The 17,750-nt window shown below is 44.7% G+C and overlaps 1 protein-coding gene across 3 annotated transcripts in view; it reads right to left on the bottom strand.

The window, feature by feature from the left end:
- PICK1 (protein interacting with PRKCA 1) overlaps window positions 1-17,750 on the bottom strand; it is a 52,337-nt gene that overhangs the window by 16,745 nt on the left and 17,842 nt on the right. For all 3 annotated transcript variants that reach the window (XM_050185416.3, XM_050185419.3, XM_050185417.3), the window contains 5 exons: window positions 17,280-17,349; window positions 12,231-12,320; window positions 8,475-8,591; window positions 6,192-6,325; window positions 4,463-4,555 (listed from right to left, as the gene is read on the bottom strand). In XM_050185416.3, the coding sequence (XP_050041373.2) occupies window positions 4,463-4,555; window positions 6,192-6,325; window positions 8,475-8,591; window positions 12,231-12,320; window positions 17,280-17,349 (504 nt within the window). The remainder of the gene's footprint in view (window positions 1-4,462; window positions 4,556-6,191; window positions 6,326-8,474; window positions 8,592-12,230; window positions 12,321-17,279; window positions 17,350-17,750) is intronic.

Genomic DNA, 17,750 nt, shown 5'->3' with positions numbered 1-17,750 from the left:
AGTCAGGATTTGGTAATGCCTGCCATATGCACTCCAACCCATTCTTATTCTTTAAATTTACTCTCATGATCAGGATACCCTGCAAGTAATTGACCCAGATAAACATGCTCCTGTAGAGACTATAGAGGCTGACCGACTGGCCCTAAATATACTGTTCGTCTGTTACAATCACAAAAATAGATGTATATACGGTCGCCCACTGTGGTGGGCATGATGAGAACTAGTGGAATCGATAAGAACTACTGGCAGCTAAACACGAGGTCGTGGAATCAAATCCTGGCAGCAGCAGCTGCATCTCAGTGGGAATGAAAAGGGGCGACGAATGACGCAAACAAAAGACTTGTGCACCATACATTGAGCAAATGTTACCGAACCCAAAGTGGTCAAAACTAATCCAGAGAACCCCACCATGGCCTCATACAGTTGGCTGGAGCTCGGAAAAAGTATGTACTAAACAGTAGTACTGTTTAACCGAAATAGCATGAGAATGACCACTTACATGTCAAAAACTGAACTCAGAGAGAGTGCGATGAAAGGGGAAAAAACATGCAGTATTTATTCACTTCACGGGACAAAAATGTTATTTTTGTTTGATGCCTTGGAGGCCTAACAGCGACAACAGCGGCCTCAAACTTACTGAAGCTGAGCTTTTCAGCCAGCCCCCCTCTTCTCGGCAAACGCTCGCATGGCAGATTCCTCTTTGGCATTACGTATTCTCCGTGCATGCGCGCGGTAGCACTGCACAAGTCGCGGGGCGCCTTTTTCATTGCGGGCTGCTGTTCTCGTCTCAACGATTGCATTCAGGAGGCTGGCCCAGCTTCTGCCACTGTCGGGCTTGAATCGCCCGTGCTGCCGCTTTCCGTGTCGTCCTCATCACTGTTGCTAGCCGACACTTCGGTAATAACAGAGGCAATGATGGTGAAAAGTCGGAAACGCTTAGCTGACATCTCTTCGCGGTCGCAGCAGTGCTGCAGAGCAACTTCTTCACATTCCAAATGCCATACACTGCACTCAACAGCAGATCCCTGTCCCGTGCCAGCGCTGACTTCCTCGTGTCACGTTCGATAGCACGAACAATGTCTAATTTTTCTTCTATGCTGAGCATCCAGCGTCTTTTTTATCCGAGTTTCGGCATGACGCGAGTCCTCGCTTACGCAATGCCACAATGCTCTCTGGCATGCCGCTGAAATGATGTTGATGTGGCTTCACACATGAACGCACAGGGCGCTTGGAGGCTTGTTGTTCTGATCTCCGAGGCTTGTTGTTCTGCTGGGCCGCCTGATGGAGATGACGCACAGCCGTGTTTGCGCGACGAGAAGTGGAAACACTTCGTGTTAACCGATACGTACTCAATAAGCTGGTACGGTTTATGCGGATACAAAACACATTATGTTCAATGGTCGCTGAGTCGGGGATTTGACTTTACTACTTTTAAAACGAAACTACTGTTTAACGGGTACGGTTTAATGAGGTTTTACTGTAATAATATTCTCTTTTTGGCACATAAAGCCCCAGAACATTTAGGTGTATATGAATTATGTACTATATCAAAAAGATATACAGTTAAACCTCGATATAACGAAGTCAGTAAAACCGACAATTTGCTACACTATATCAAAATATTATATTGAAATTCAACCTTTTATGCAAATAAGTACACACGCCGATCGATTTTTTTACAAGGAAAGGGGCCGCAGATTCTTACAAATTATCAGGCAATCAAAAAAAGCAAACTTGAACGAAAAAACAGTTCATTTTGATTAATTTTGGAGTCGGCAAAGAATGATACTGTTTCATGTTACGTCGACGCTATCTTCACGTCAGCGGCATGAATTAAGCGAAGCCAGCCACATTTCCACGTGCACTCCACCCCCATGGCTGATAGCGTCACCCACAATGGGACGATGCTATCATGAAAAGCGCCGGCAGTGGGGAGCGAATGCTTCGCTTACCTCTCGCTCCAATGGGTGGCCGAAACTCGAGATTATGCAATCTCCAATACTATACGCGCAGGAAGACAGCTTACATGATGCCACACCGTTTCGGCACGCCCACTCTTTGCACACGCAGCAGATTACCTTTACAGCAGGGTGCGCGGCTGCGTGTGCATTCAGCCGCGTTTACAGCCACGTGCAGCCAAGGCTGAAACGCGCGCCAGAAATTAGGACGTGTGCAAGCTTATCCCTCCCCTCTCCCCGCGATCTCACGTGTGCTTGATCGAGTTACTGCGAGTTCGCACCTTTCCACCTCTTTCCCTTTGCTCACGCAGAAAGACTATGCTTTTTTGTCTTACTCTCACACACTTTCTCTAGCACCTAAAGCACACAGTGCATGGGGTGCGATAGGATCTTATCGCATTTATCTTATCAACTTTACACGGAACATGATGCGGCTCCACTTCAGCGGTCGCTCTTGTTGTGCGGGGCATGATTTGAGAGGTGCATATGCAGGCAGCCACTTCTTATTCAATCGCTTGACCATCTGCATCCACGGAAATTTAAATTTGTCTTGGTATTCTTTTGCGGCTGCAGTGAAGTTTCGTTGTATTGAAATCGCATACAAACACGCTTCATTATGTTGAGGTTCTAAATACATGGTGCTCTATGGAGAAGAGGTTATGAAAAGCAAAATACTTTGTTATATCGAGAATTTCATTATACTGAAGTTCGTTATATCGAGGTTTAACAGTATAAACATAAGCACTTAATGTCTAAAAACTTCTCTCTATGTAAGGCAAGTCATACACTGCACTAGATGAAGAAGAATTGAGCAGCAGCTCTTAATGCCTATAAAGGTCATTTAAAGGTGCTTCCAGAAGAGAGAGAAAGAGAGAGATTTATTATAGATAAAAAGCTGAAAGGCCAAACTTCCAAGATAGGCGTGCAAATCTGCAAGCCTGCCATGTTCAGACGATCGAGGCGTAGCTGAAGAATGCTGATTGTGGGAGGGAGGTAACAAATATACAGTACAGCCTCATTTATACGTCATGGGAAGAAATGCGTGAAAAAGACTTACTAACCGAGAAAACATATCATCAGAAGTCACTAAAAAAAACTGACAAGCTCAACTGTAGGTGACATCAACGTAATGTGAAGTGTTGTGCGAGTTGTTGCAGCACGAGACACCGACGTGCGCCAAGAGCTGGTAGGGCACAAGTGGCCCGAGAGGCACATTGTCGTTTTTATGGCTTCTCCGACCTTATGTTTGTGCTTCTAGAATTCGACCTAGGTTAGGAGTTTCTTTAGGCGGAGCATTTTGGCGGGAAGTTTTGATGTTCCAAATCAGTGCGAATCACTGCGGCATGGGAACGTCAACACATGTCGACCTGGTAGGGCCCAAGCAACTCGAGAAGCTTGTTGTCGTTTTCCTATTCTGTAGTGTTTTAAGACTGCAATTGGAAACCCAAACAAAATCCATCTGGTGGGCGACAACAGAATACAATGCATACAATGCCACCAGCGCGTTACATGACGCTCAAGTAGTGCCGCCTGCAGCAGGGAACGGTCGTGCATTTGGGTTATCGTCTATTAAAAGCGTGCAGTACACTTCCGATGACATTACAGACCACACACTTTGAAACAAATAGATGAAGATGCTTATTGCAATAGGGTTGGCGGCAATAGCCATGAATGTGGTGTGCAACGACCCAGGAGGAGATTTGCTGGTACCGGAATAACAAACTTAGTGGGCACCAGTATTTTCAAGTGAGATGTGCAGGCAAGTATTACTTGGGAGCTGCTGCAGCAGGCGGCTATATCCTCGATTGTACGCACCTTGCGCTTTTTCTTGTTTACGTGGGATCTAGCAGCCAGAAAACTTATCATATGATCGCAGCTTGGTTACCTACCGTTTGTTGGTGCTGAAAAATTGCGCTTTCCAAGAACGTATAAATCGATAAACAATAACCATAACTGTATTGATCATTTTTGGTGTTCTCAATGGTGAACATAGTCACCGGGAAGTTGCATGCAACGAGATTGAATCAACAAGGTTCTACTGTACATGTTTGCATCCCTTTGAGCACTGTAGTCCTTGCCAAATATAAGTACTCATGGCTGAATAATGCAACTTGTTACATGTAATTGGTTACTGAGAAACGTAATTGAATTACAGCAAGCTTAGTGAGTAAGCAAATTATTCATTAAATTACAAAGTTATCAATAAACGTAACTGATTACAAGTAATTGATTATAGTATGTCATTCAGTATGTACAAGTCTACATATCCCACACCATGGACAAGGCATTCAGCAAGCAGCAGTGAGGTTAAAAAAGTTAAATATATATGCAGCTGTTTGCCAAGTATAACGATCATCTGTAGCTGCTAAAAGTTCTATATGTGTGTCCAAACTTGTCTCTCCTTTCGCAAATGTTGCAATTGTGAGCACGCATTATACTAAAGGCAGGTTTATGCGCAAAAATACTTCTTAGCCTTCGAAGGGAGTTTACGTGGAGCCACTGACCAGGTATTCAAACTTTGCATCTGCATACTTCTTGATGGTCAATTTGGTGTCGGGTACAGCCTTGTTCAGGTACGTGTTCAGGTCACTCAGCATCTGTGGGGAAAGCAGCAAAGATAACAAGAACATGTCACAATGAATGGATAAAAATGTACACATGCAATACAAAAACTGAGCCTGCCATAAACATTATTAATTCTTTTTTAATCAAACAGGTAGGCACATTGTTATTTCATTTGCTTAGCAACTGAAACAATGAGTGGTAAGAATCAGTAATGCAAGAGGCTTTATTTTGAGTTTACATATAGCAACTAGGAGTGTGCAAGGAGTGGGCATGGCATCTGGTGCGCGGTCTATGTGCACGTTTAGTATTGGACGTTGTGTAATATCGAGTTTCGCAGACATGCTGAAACGACAGGCAGATGATGATTTGCTTGCCGCTGCCGGTGCTTTTCATGGTAGCATCCCCTCCCCCCCTGCTGGTGACACTATCAGATGCAGGGGCGGAGTTGATGCGAAGTTGATGCAAAAGCATGGTTGGCTTCGCATCGTACTACTGATAAAGACACTGTAACCCCACACGCAACTGTATTTTTCGTCATCCACTCTCAAATTGAACAAAATACCTTTTTTTTCTCACTCAAATTTGCTTTTTCCCATTGCTCAATAATTTGGAAAATTTTGCAGCGCTTTCTGTGTAAAAGAAATCCTTTGGCCAGTGAAGTTACTTCAGTCAAAGGTTGAATTTCAATATTTGATTAAATTTAGACATAAAGAAGCAAACTGCCAATTTTAATGACTTCACTATATTGAGCTGTACCTGTAATGTTGCTTCGTTTGTTAGTACATGTATGACACATATTATGTATATTACATAATAGTTCTGCGGAAACCCGCAAGGTGGAGATAATTAATAAAGGAAAAATCAGACTCCACCATTCATAGCAATTGCTACAAAGGAAACCCATACATGTTCCTCGAAAGAAAAGCCTCGCAGTTGAAGAAAAATTTGTCCTGGTCCGAGACTCGAACCCGGGACCACCGCCTTTCTGGGCAGCCGCTCTACCATCTGAGCTAATGAGGTGGCTAGCAGATGGCAGGGCGAAGTCAAATTTGTCAACAACTCGAAGCAAAGACAAGAGTTTGAGTTTAACATAATAGTTCTGCAGAAACCCACAAGGTGGAGAGAAGTAATTAATAAAGGGAAAATCAGACATCCACCTGTTCATAGTAGTTGCTACAAAAGAAACCCATATGGATTCCTCAAAAGGAACCCATATGGGTTTCCTTTGCAGCAATTGCTACGAACATAAGTCATCTTTTTTCCATTTACACTTCGCTTTTCCTGAACATTTCCACATCGCAATTCCAAACACAGTTAATTTCCCCTATAATTTCCACAGTTATACACTCGAGCACCTTTACAACGAATGCCTCTACAATGAAATCACCTGTATATAAAGAAGGAATAATTCTGTCCCCGTTCTCTTGTGAGCGGTACAATGCGCGAGCTTTACAATGAAATGACCTGTACAACGAATGATTTTGGAGGTCCCAAGGACTTCTTTATAAAGGTGCTCGACGGTATTGTCGGTCGACTTCAAAGGATTGCTAGTAAAGCAAGAAGTGGTGATGTTGATGCACCTTCCAAATAGGCAACATTAAACCCACTTTCCAAAAACGCAACTGCAAAACTTCTGGGCACCAAAGTGACGGTGTACATGGCACTCACCGGTCGCACAGTCTTGAGCAGTTTGATGCCATACTTCTCAATGCTGCGGTGGGCCTCGCCAAAGCGGGTAAAGGCTTCGCTCGCCCTCGGCTGGGGCTCGCGGACTCCGATCTCGGCAAAAACGTCACCGAATACTGCGAGCAGCCAGTGCAACAAAAACTTAGGTCCAATGCGACGCTGCAAGACAGGGTGTATTTCATTGTTCAGTGAAGGTATCTTAGGTTTTACGCTGTCCATTGCCTTCAACCATCAGAGCTGATCCCAAACGCGATAAATAGTTGTCAAGCTGTCACGGATAACTTTTAAATCATTAAATGAATCCTAAACACGTTATCCATTGTAAAATCCTGGCCAAGATTGTTCGGTAAAACTAACCACAAGACTCACTTTCACAGCCAAGAAGCCAATATATACACTACATTGGCAGACAGCATAGAAAACAACCTTGCAGCACTGCAACGGAATGTTGTCAATGTTGTTGTTGCTGTTGTGTGATTTGTGTGTTTATTTATTCATCAAAAACATACACTGTGTGGCGACACACTCCGCGCATATTTCTGCGAACCCTCCATCTTCTTATCATCGGGCCCAGCATAACATAGCTGCACGCTGGACTGCGTGGCCAATAAAACATAGCGCCACCGCCACCTCACTCGAGGTATACGTCACCAACGGGGGCTATAAGAACAGGCTGCCTGGCAGAGAAGGACCGCTTTCTACCTTCTGCTACTGGGACGAACGTAGTGTTGGTATGCCCGTCCGCTGCCATCGTTAGTCGAATAAAGAGTCGTTACGTTCTTATGTTGAGATTCGTCCTTCAGCAGACACGACATCCCACATCTGGTGACCCGGACATGATGTGGGATGTGGGAAACCACACTGACACGGATCAAGCAGTTCATTAGATTTAAAAAAATGTACATGTTGATTAACCATTTTTTGAAAAGCTTACAGAGGCAACTCGTAAGCAGTACTGGGTGGTAGCTTGGCAGCAGGATGGATCTTTACATTGCTTCAGAATTGAAAAAACAGCTTCTTTCAATGCAGCTGGAACATACCTAGGCATCAAAACATTACTAAAAAGTACTAGAAGTGTCCTCAGTGCTTGTGTGTGGTGTTTTATTTATTATATCACACATTATTCTGTCGGCTCCCAATGCAGAAGCTCTTACATGTGTTCAAGGGAGCTCTTAGCTCAGCAATACTAAAAGTTATAAGGTTTATTTTGTGTGCATTTACCATCAAATTCCTTTCGCTCGGCTATTTATTGGTGCTCACGAAATAATACTGGATTGAGCTAGACAGACGCTTGAAGTGTTCACCAAGAGTGTTGGCCTGGTCTTCTAAGAGGCTTCCTTTTTTATTGACCAAGGGCAATGGGTGGGTTTCCTGCCCCTTTAGCCTTCTTAAGCCATTCCGTACTATGTACTCCTGTGTTTAAGATGTTATGGCTAAGAGAAACATCTCCCAGCTTGTTCCTCGTCCAGTCTACCTTTCCAGTGATTTTACAAGTTTAAATTCAACAAGATTTTCTGACATCAGAGAGTGACGCAGTAAGCCCCACACTTTGTTTTGTTTCTTTCGCCCCAGTCTGCAGTCCTCATTCCACCAGTCATTTACATGAGAGACCACCTGTTTGTGGAATAAATCTTTCAGCTGCGTCTAGAACAAAAGCGGTGAAATGTGCTATTGCACCATCAATACTAAAATCATTGATAAAATCTCGTGTTAAGTAGGTTGACTCTTTAAAACGCTTCCAGTCATCTGATGTTATGTGCCAACAGGGGGCTTGGGGTGGACTGTCACGTTGCTCTACTAGGTTCAGCATTAGAGTGAAGTGGCAACTCCCAAATGGATTCTTGAAAACTTTCCATTCTATGTCTTGACAACACTCCATTATATGTAAGGCAGGAGGGCTGCAATGCCAATCACTATATCTATGGAAGAATATTAATTGTGTTGGATATTGTAGTAGGTGGGCTGTTTTTTATGAAAGAGGCACACACCAGAGGTTATTGGAAAGATTTCCCAAAAGTCACTCCCTCACATTACTCTCTGGCTGGGAGTGGGGCTCTCTCAAGAGGAAGGGGTGCACGGGCTTCTGTTTCAAATTTTATCCGTTATTGCGCCGTGCAACTGTTTGATAACTTTGCAGGCAGAAAAATCAGCATGTGACCTATGCACCATGATCTGTTTGCAATGCCCAAACCTGGTGAGGGGCCCTTTAACACATGCGACGGAACGTCCATCCTGCCACCTCCAACCTGGTTAAGCAGCACTCACTGCGATATATGTGGCACATGTCGAAGAAGGCCTTGAGCATGTGGTGGGTGTGCTCCATGAGGCCCTTGTATATCTGCTCGTTCCTCGACAGCTCTTCCAGCTTCTTGACCAGGCTGTCTGCAAAAGTGCCACAGGGAGAAGATATCGCATGATCAACTCTCATTCATTCTAACTCCTAAAATTCACTGGTGGTGTTTTCAGTTATCATTAACCTAAAGTGCAATAAAATTTTATACGTAACAGAGTTATGCTGACAGATATACTGCATGTGAATATGCCACAACGAAATGCAACACGCAACGCCACTCCTCTTCAAAATCAGCGTGAATGAATCGGTGCCTTAGCCAGAAGAGTAGTTTATGCCTGTACTTATCGTGGCTAAACAGTGCAAGGGAAACACATTGCCCGGGGATAACTGAGGCTTATGAAATTATCAAAGCGATTGATGAGTGCGTAAACAGGGCTTCGACCATGCTGTCACCAAGGGGGGCGGCTTTGCTGGATGGGTCATGCTATGCAGTATATTTTGTTTGTTTTCGCATGTTTTTGTGTGACAATGGTGATACCCCACTTGTATATTATTTGTGAACGTCCAGAAACTTCAGACATAAGCCAGTGCCTTGTCGCATCCCTTCTGCCCCATGTAGGCGATTTCTTGCACTGTTGAGCCACAATTAATTTGTACCAGCTAGCTCAACTCTCAGTGCTGCTATTGTACCTTTATCCTTTATGTAATATTTGAAATGAAGCACAGTTTTTACCATCTTGGACTCACTGACAGGGAGCGACGATGAGATAGCCTACACCATGTCTAAAGAGTACAGTGACAGGAGTCACGTCAATGCATGCTCGAATGCGTTTGTCAAAGTTGGTGAATACATTGTATACAAGGTGAAACTTGCTTAAAAGAAGGCACAGTACATGAGCTAATGCAAACCCCTTGTCTTTCAATAAAATACAGTCGAACCAAGCCATAACAACAAAGATTTTTAACGATATAACAGTCAAACCTTGATATAACGATATATAAGGTGCTATCAAACCTCAATATAATGAAGTTGTGCTTGCAGTGAAAAACTACATTAAATAGAGAATTTCTTTAATTTGACGTTTTACAGTTTCAGCAGTAAAATCACCCTCACAAGTTCCCAGAATATTCCTGGTAGATAGCATCTGTTATTGAGTATTTGTAAACAAATCACAAGTAGGCTGGGCCACTATCGTACTAGCACACATATGAGTGCCAGCTCATGCGGCGCAGATCGTGCCTAGAACAATGCATCAACATGGCTCATGGAATCCGAGATTTGTCTGTGTTGCATCATGCCGTAAATCTTGGACGCCATGGCTGACCCCGCTCAGTGCCCGCCGCCAGCACCCACAAATTAAAAGCAAAAGTGTAAGAAGATAGACATTTCTGCTGAACAAAAAAAAAAAAAGAAGTCCAGTTTTGGCACAAAAGCAGAGCATTGATGGCTTTCGCCATCAATGCTCTGTCTTTTGCGCAGCAGTGTTTCCTGCCTGCCGCATCCTGGCGCACGTGCACTGATAAAATCTTTGCAGCACAAACTTAGCATGCGGAAGGATGCTTGAAATAACTTTTGCCTCTACCAACATTTTGATGGTTCTTTTTGCTTCGTTTACTAGCCATACAGGCTTCAAGTACAAATACACCTCGATATAATAAAGCAGGTATAATCGCCAATTTGCTTCGTTATATAGAAATTTCATTGTACAGTAAAACCTCGCTAAACCATACCCGCTTAAACAGTAGTTTCGTTTTAAAAGTAGTAAAGTCAAATCCCCGACTCAGTGGCCATTGAACATAATGCGTTTTATATCCGCATAAACCGTACCAGCTTATTGCATACGAATCGGTTAACGCATAGTGTTTCCTGTTTTCGTCGCACAAACACGGCGGTGCATCATCTCCATTGGGTCGCCAGGCAGAACAAGCCTGAGATTGAAAGCATGGATCAGAAAAACAGCCTCCAAGCGCCCTGTGCATTTGTGTGTGTAGCCACATCAGCATCAACACCATTTCGGCGCCGTGCCAGAGAGCGTTGTGGCATCGTGCAAACAAGGACTCGTGTCATGCCGAAGCTTGGATAAAAAAGCTCAGCATAGAAGAAAAATTAGACATCGTTCGTGCTGTCGAACGTGACACGAAGTAGTCGGAGTGGCACGCAACAGGGATCTACTGTTGACTATGGTGTGTGGCATTTGGAATGTGAAGAAGTTGCTTGGTAGCGCTGATGCGACCGTGAAGAGATGCCGGCTACGAGGTTCGACTTTTCGCCATCGTTGCCTCTGTTGTTGCCGAAGTGCCACCTAACGACAGTGATGAGGACAACACTGAAAGCGACAGCACGAGTGATTCAGGCTCAACAGTGGCAGAAGCTGCACATTCCGTCAGCCTCACGAATGCAATCGTCTAGGCGAGAACAGCACCCTGCAATAAAAAAAAGCGCCCAGCGACTTCTGCAGTGCTACAGCGCCCGTTCACGGAGGATATGCAATCCCAACGAGGAATCTGCCATGCAAGTGTTTGCCGAGAAGACGGGGCTGGCTGAAAATTTGGCTCGCAGCTTCAGTAGGTTTGAGGCCGCTGTCATCGCTGCTAGGTCACCGCGCATCAAACAAAAATAACACTTTTGCTGAGCGAAGTGAATAAATACTGCATGTTTTTCCCCTTTCATCGCATTCTCTCTGAGTTCCGTTTTTGACCGGTAAGTGGGCGACCTCATGCTATTTCGGTTAAGCAGTACTACAGTTTAGCACATACTTTTTCTGAGATCCAGCCAACTACGGTTTATTAACGAGGTTTCACTGTAATGCAATAAGTGGGTTTGATCTACTGTAGTACTTCTGAATATTGTTATAAGTGAGTTCAGCTGTACTGTTATTAGAGTTGACTAATGTGGATGAAAGCTATAAAAAACTAGCAATTCTATAAATCTGCCAAGACAATCGTTTCCTCATAGTGAAACACCAGATAGTAACTGCATTTGGGTGTTAAAATCAGGCAAAGCAGCCTTTCAGCAGAAAATGAAAGGCTCTAAGTATACGTTCCAGACCCAAGGGTAACCAATTATAAGTATGGTCTTCGTATGGACATTTCATACGAAGAATGTGCAAGACTGGCCTCTATGAAGTTATACATAATGACAATGACCAAGTTTCCTGACATGTTCAGTACCATATTAAATATAGCGCACTGCACAGCCACTGTAAACTAATATAAGTTTGCACCCTTCGAGGCTTATCTTCTCCCCGAACAATCATTATCATCTATCGTGCATGGCTTTCCTCAATGCTGCACGCCTGGTACTTCCAGGTCATGAATGGCAAGTGCATTATCAGAGTGACATCAAATTCTTGACAGGAAAGCAGTGAGCATAGAGTTTCCAAGGGAACACAAGCAAGACTCGATTATTATTGCTTAGGAACAAGATACACCCCAAAAGGTGTAAGCTTTTTTTTTTAGAATGTAGTATCAGTAAAGTGATGTTAAATCAGCTTTATTTTAATACAGCTAGGTCTGCAGATGAAATGTGACAACTGCTTAGCATCAAACATAAAGTCTTTGTTTTTTTCTAAGAGCATAGTTTAAAATATACACGGAGAAACTATGTGCATTGTCAGTACTGTACACCTTTGTCTGGATAAGGATATTAATTTTATTATATCAGAATGCAAATTTTCCATAAGAGTGCACCCAATCCCAACCTCTATCATGCTACACCGTCCACTCACCATTGCAGAGGATGGCCCGACTCAGGCCAAGAGCGTCTGCAGTGGTAGAACTCATGTTTTCCACGATGCGGTGCTTGGCTTTCTTCAGAACTGGAATGGCGAGGACATGACTGTCTTAAAGCAAGCTCACTGAAACAATTCCTGCAGTGTTGATAGGCTACTGAACACAACACCAGAGTGTCTTTTAATAATTGTGAAGCTAACTTTCCTCTGAGACAGTTCGCCCAACTAGAGGTGGCGTAGACATTTTTTGCAAACAGCAAGCACAAGCACAGTTTGCCTGTGTCATGACATGGAAAATGTTGACGTGGCTCTCGTGATGAGACCACGTACAAGAGACAAATGCCAGCAGGTGCAGCCGGCACTTTGTCTTGATTTCAACGATCACTAGTGCAACTAGTCAGTGAGACAAGTGTGCCGCGCATAGAGACGAACTTGCAAATTATGAAAGGTATCTATTAAGAATCCGACAATTGTGGCACTACTTCTAGTTGTAATGTGTGTAAAAGAAGTGGCAGTCCCCACAGTGTGACATGCACAACACAGCGCAACTATGACAAACCCACAAGGCACGTGTTTTGCTAGAATGCCCGACTAATAACTCTGAGTATCTGAAAGCCTGCCACCAACAAACACTTTCAGAACTAGTGAACAGTGGAGAAAAAGCCAAGAGCTCTTCCCCACAACCAAGCTGTGACATAATAACCTAGGTACTTTTCCATACTATCTGGGTAGGCGCCTACCGTATTTGTTCTATTACAGGGCAGTCAAGATCATAAGGTGAGGGTGCAGTTGGGAGACCCAAGAATGAGAACTTAACTATGCACAATAAAATGCGGCGATATGGAGTAGCCGATAGATTATTCAGACTCAGCTGGGATCGCCAAAATACCAAACAGTCAGAATAATCGGCGCAGGCTACATGCACAAAAGGACAGTGCTGCCTCACCTGCCAAGGCTTATTAGTTGCTAAAATTTACACTGTCATTTCAAATCTGGACTACCAAGAACGTAGTGTTGCTGTCACCCTACTGAAATATGAGAATGAATCAGACAGTCTTCGCCCTCATTTTTTTATTAGCAAAAATGAGGTACAGTGCAATCCACTTATAGCGATACCACATATAACGATATATCGGTTATAACAATGGATCAGGTCAAAGTAACAATTTTATTTTCTGCATTAGGTCTATGGGGGAAAAAACCATATATAACGATATGCTATTCACCACTTATCAAATATAACAATCAAAATACTGCCATCAGGACAGCGTTTGCCATGCAAAATAATCCTGACATAAGCATTGCTTGGTTTCCCTGAAACGAATGATGCTGAGACGAGGCGATGCTCACCGACGCGAGTTCGTATCTGCCGCCATTATCGCGCAGCGCATCTCGCCCCGCCCGTATCGCCCACACACCAGAGAGAATCGTGAGTTGGTGCAACGTGCCACAAGATGGTGCCAGCTGCTTCACGTTATTGCGCCTCATGCGTCGCTCACAATCACACCGAAAGAGAGAGAGAAAAGGGGAAAAAAAAAAGGTGAACAACAAAGCAGCGCGGTGAAAAACTTCACTTTTCTTCTGGGACAGCCAAATTTTGAGCCTGGAGGAGGCTGGATTCAGCGTTTTAAAGAGCGGCATTGCATCGTTTATGAAAACGTGGTAGGGGAAGTGGCATCCTTGGACATGCAGGCGAAGCAGCAGTGGCTATTGACAAAGCTGCCCGGCGTGCTAGGGCGTTATGCGGTCAAGGATATTTACAACTGTGACAAAACTGCTCTTTTTTTTTCAAATGTTGCCGTCGAAGACGCACGCTTTTAAAGGAGATACATGCCCTGGCAGGAAGCCGTCTAAACTTAGGGTGACTGTGTTCCAGTGCGTTAGCATAGACAGGAGCCACTGTCTCAAGCCTTTCATTATCAGGTGATCCAAGAAGCCAGCATGCTTCAAGAATCAGCACATCCCCGTCCGCTATTGCAGCAATAAAAATGTGTGGATGACCCGCGACTTGTTCGAGGAGTGGCTGCTAGAGTTGGACAGCATAACTGAAAGTCAAGGACGAAGAGTAGTGTTGCTACTGGACAAGTGTAGTGTACACAGCATTAACCCGAAGCTGACATCAGTCGAATTGATGTTTCTGCCTCCCAAGACAACGGCAAGCTTGCAGCCGTTGGACGTCGGTGTGATAGCCAACTTTAAGGCTTTATATCGGCGGCGCATGCTGGAGTGGCTAATCTTAGTCACTGACCGCACAGCTCCTGGCACGTTGGGCCATGCAGACAGGCCCCCTGACCTGAAAATCAGCCTTTTCAAGGCTCTTCGCTTCACCTATGGTGTGTGGTAAGCAGTCCACCATATAAAACTGCTTCAAAAAGGCGGGCTGTGTGTGCCAGGACGAACCTGCACCCTCTCCCCCCCTCCCCCCCCCCCCCCTTCGCTACTGATAGTGAGACCAACACGGTGGATGCTGCCGACTTAACCGAGCTCTGGGAGCATGTTGCTACTAGTGACACAGGTGGTGCATCGATGGCGGAGTTTTTGACTGCAGACAGTGCTGCCTCGTTTTGCGATGAGATCATCGACGAAGCGATCGCTGAAGGTGTGCTGTCACGACAGATGGAAACGTGCGACGGTGGAGACGGCAGTGACGGCAGCAGCAACAGTGACAACGAGATTGACAGTGGCTCCTTGGCCCCGACCTCGATGTCCATGCAAAGTGCACTGTTGTCGATCGACTCCTTAATTCATTTTATGCATTCGGAAGGATTGCCACCAGTGTTCGTGCAGCAGCTGGAAGCTATGCATACCGCGGTTGTGAAGGTGAAACTGCCGCGAAAGCAAGTGCAGATTTCAGATTATTTCAGCGCACCTAATGCTTGACAGGATCTTTGGTGCTATAAAGTTTTGTTTTTCACAGCCTACTTTCTACAACATCCATTCTTTAGTGCAACTGGCAAATTTGGAGCTACAAAGGTACGTTCGGCGGCTTTTTTTTACGGCAGTCCAGATACAGTGATCATCGGTTATAACGATCATACTTTTCATACTTATTGATATCGTTATAAGTGGACTGCACTGTACATACAGGTAATTACAAATATACGTACCGTTCTACGTACTTTACACTGTTTTTCCACATAGCCCTCACACCAGTTCAGATATTAGTCCCATCGCAGCACTAAATTTAATATGCCCCTGTGCCATGTCGTCGTCCATCAGCAATGCACATGGCCTCCATGAAGGCTCACTGTCATGCGAGTCTTCGCGGCCTTTTGCGAACTCACACCACCACTTCACACTTCTCCCAGCGAGACACCTTTCCCCATATGTGGGCTGCGCTTCCCTGTGGATTTCGATGGGCGTTCATCCCTTGCTCCATAGAAATCGAATCACACTTCGTTGCTCGTACGCCATGGACGTGTGAAGCACAACCACCATCTTCAATAACTGACAGCAGCGTCGTGCCACGAAGCTACCAGCAGATAAGGCCGGGCTGGTCCAAGAAAAGTCCACCGCTGGGAATGGACATGTTGACGTCGCACTTACAGCACACACTTTGGCTAAAAAGATAGGGGCAAAGACTTCCTGATTTGCCCTCGTAGCAACTGAATTTACCAGCCTCGCATATAAGGTGGGGGGTGACTTCGAGACTAAGGATAGTGGAAAAAAGAAAGCTTCACTTTATATTCGAATAAATATGCTACTTATCTGTCCTGCCATGTTCCACTTGTTTAGAAACAAGCAGCTTACCTGTAAACCTGCTCTACTACTACAAGAATTCAATGAGATAAGTGTCTACCATTGCCTCTGCCAGTAGTGACAAGCCCCCAACAAGTTTGAGCAGCGGTGCGAATTTCATGCATATCCTAGCTTCTCATCGGAATTAAACTACAGTGGACACCAAATGAAGTGGCTCTGATAGAAAGAATGGCAGGTGCTTTATTTCTGCTTGTGCATCACCATGCTAGCAATGTCGCAGTGCCCGCGTTGATGTTACCATAAAACCAAGGGTGCACAGGGACACTGTAGGTGCCTTATTGGCAAAACATGCGTGGTGCTGTGCGCTGTACGCACTGCGAGTTGGGTTGCCACTGTCCGAAATTTAGCGGGCCCCACCTGACCTTTGAGTAAAAGTCCCAGTTACCAAATCGACCCAGTCAGTATGGCTAAAAGCCCCAACTCTTGCTTTTTTTTTTGTTGTTGCTATATGAAAACCAAGCAACCAAATTTCCTTTTTATGATGCATAACACATTCGTTTCTCAATCTTCTCTTGTCTTGTGTTGCCCTGTCATAAACATAAAGGCGATTTAGATTTTGCTGTGGGTTTAGTTTGTCGTAGACCATAACTGTTCTCAGAACGTCTACCTGTATTTGTGGCCTCTCGAGCCAGGCGACTACTGCACCTTCTTGATTTTAATCGTGACATAGCAGGACTAACAATTGTCCAACCTTGTCGTACACACAGTCTGGCGGCTCCCGTCAGTGACAGCATTAGTTGTAGCCAATCTCCCCCCCACCCCTCTGTGTTGGCTTTATCCACTTGGGAGTTGGCAATGTTCAAGCGGACAAAAACTGCGAGTGTTAATTTTTTCTGCACTAAACACAACACAGACGCGTGCATAACCAAATTTCAGCATGTGCTCCACATGCATGTTTGTACTTGTAGTACTACAAAAAGAAAACGAACAGGTACCAACTAACCTACTTGCCAGATTTTGCTGATCACATTCTTGCCAATGATAAAATTTCACTACAATTTGGGCATCCTTAGTACGTTTGTAATGTGTGCTCATCTGTAATTATGATGAATGCACAAGACGCATTGTGTGGTCACTGATCAGAAACCCTGTTGAACAGTCAAACATGTTGCTATGTTGCGACCAAGCCAGGTGCTTCCAAACTCATCAATGTTAAAGCAATGTGAAAATGCTGTGGGCCGAGACGCGACCCAAGTGCAAGTGGCCTAGGACAAGCCGTTCCCGTGCCCCTAATTTCACCACAGGCTCGCAGCAACTTGCTCAGTTGTGACCTCCTTGCCAACTCACCGATGTCGAGTGTCTTGCCCTGCTTGGGGTCCGCGTGGAGCTTGTTGTAGTTGATGGTCACTTCTTTCTGCTGGAGTGAACGTGCAGGGGGAGAAAGAGAGAGAACCCCCCAAGCAGGTGACCCCAATACCGCCAGGGAAAGAAAAAAAATGGAAAGGGAAAAAGAAAGGAGGGCAGGCCAGGGTGCAGGGCAAGGATGGGTGGGGAGTGCACAAGACCAGTTTGATCACCAAAGAACGCATGCACGGTGCAGTACCTGTCGACACTGCATCATTACAGTACATCAACTTACTCGCGACGGAAGTGGCAATGTGCAATTCCTGACCAGAAGCGAAACATGAGTGAGATAACCATGGGCATTCCTTAGCTGCCTCCTTTCCTAGAGTCATTCCATGCTGTGCACTGCTAAAAGATGCGCTGCCACCAGATTCATTACAGTAGAACCTTGTTCATACGTACCTAAAAAAAAGA

This window comes from Dermacentor andersoni, chromosome 8 (assembly GCF_023375885.2).
Source record: "Dermacentor andersoni chromosome 8, qqDerAnde1_hic_scaffold, whole genome shotgun sequence".
Lineage (NCBI taxonomy): Eukaryota > Metazoa > Arthropoda > Arachnida > Ixodida > Ixodidae > Dermacentor > Dermacentor andersoni.
This window is presented reverse-complemented; position numbering and strand designations above follow the sequence as displayed.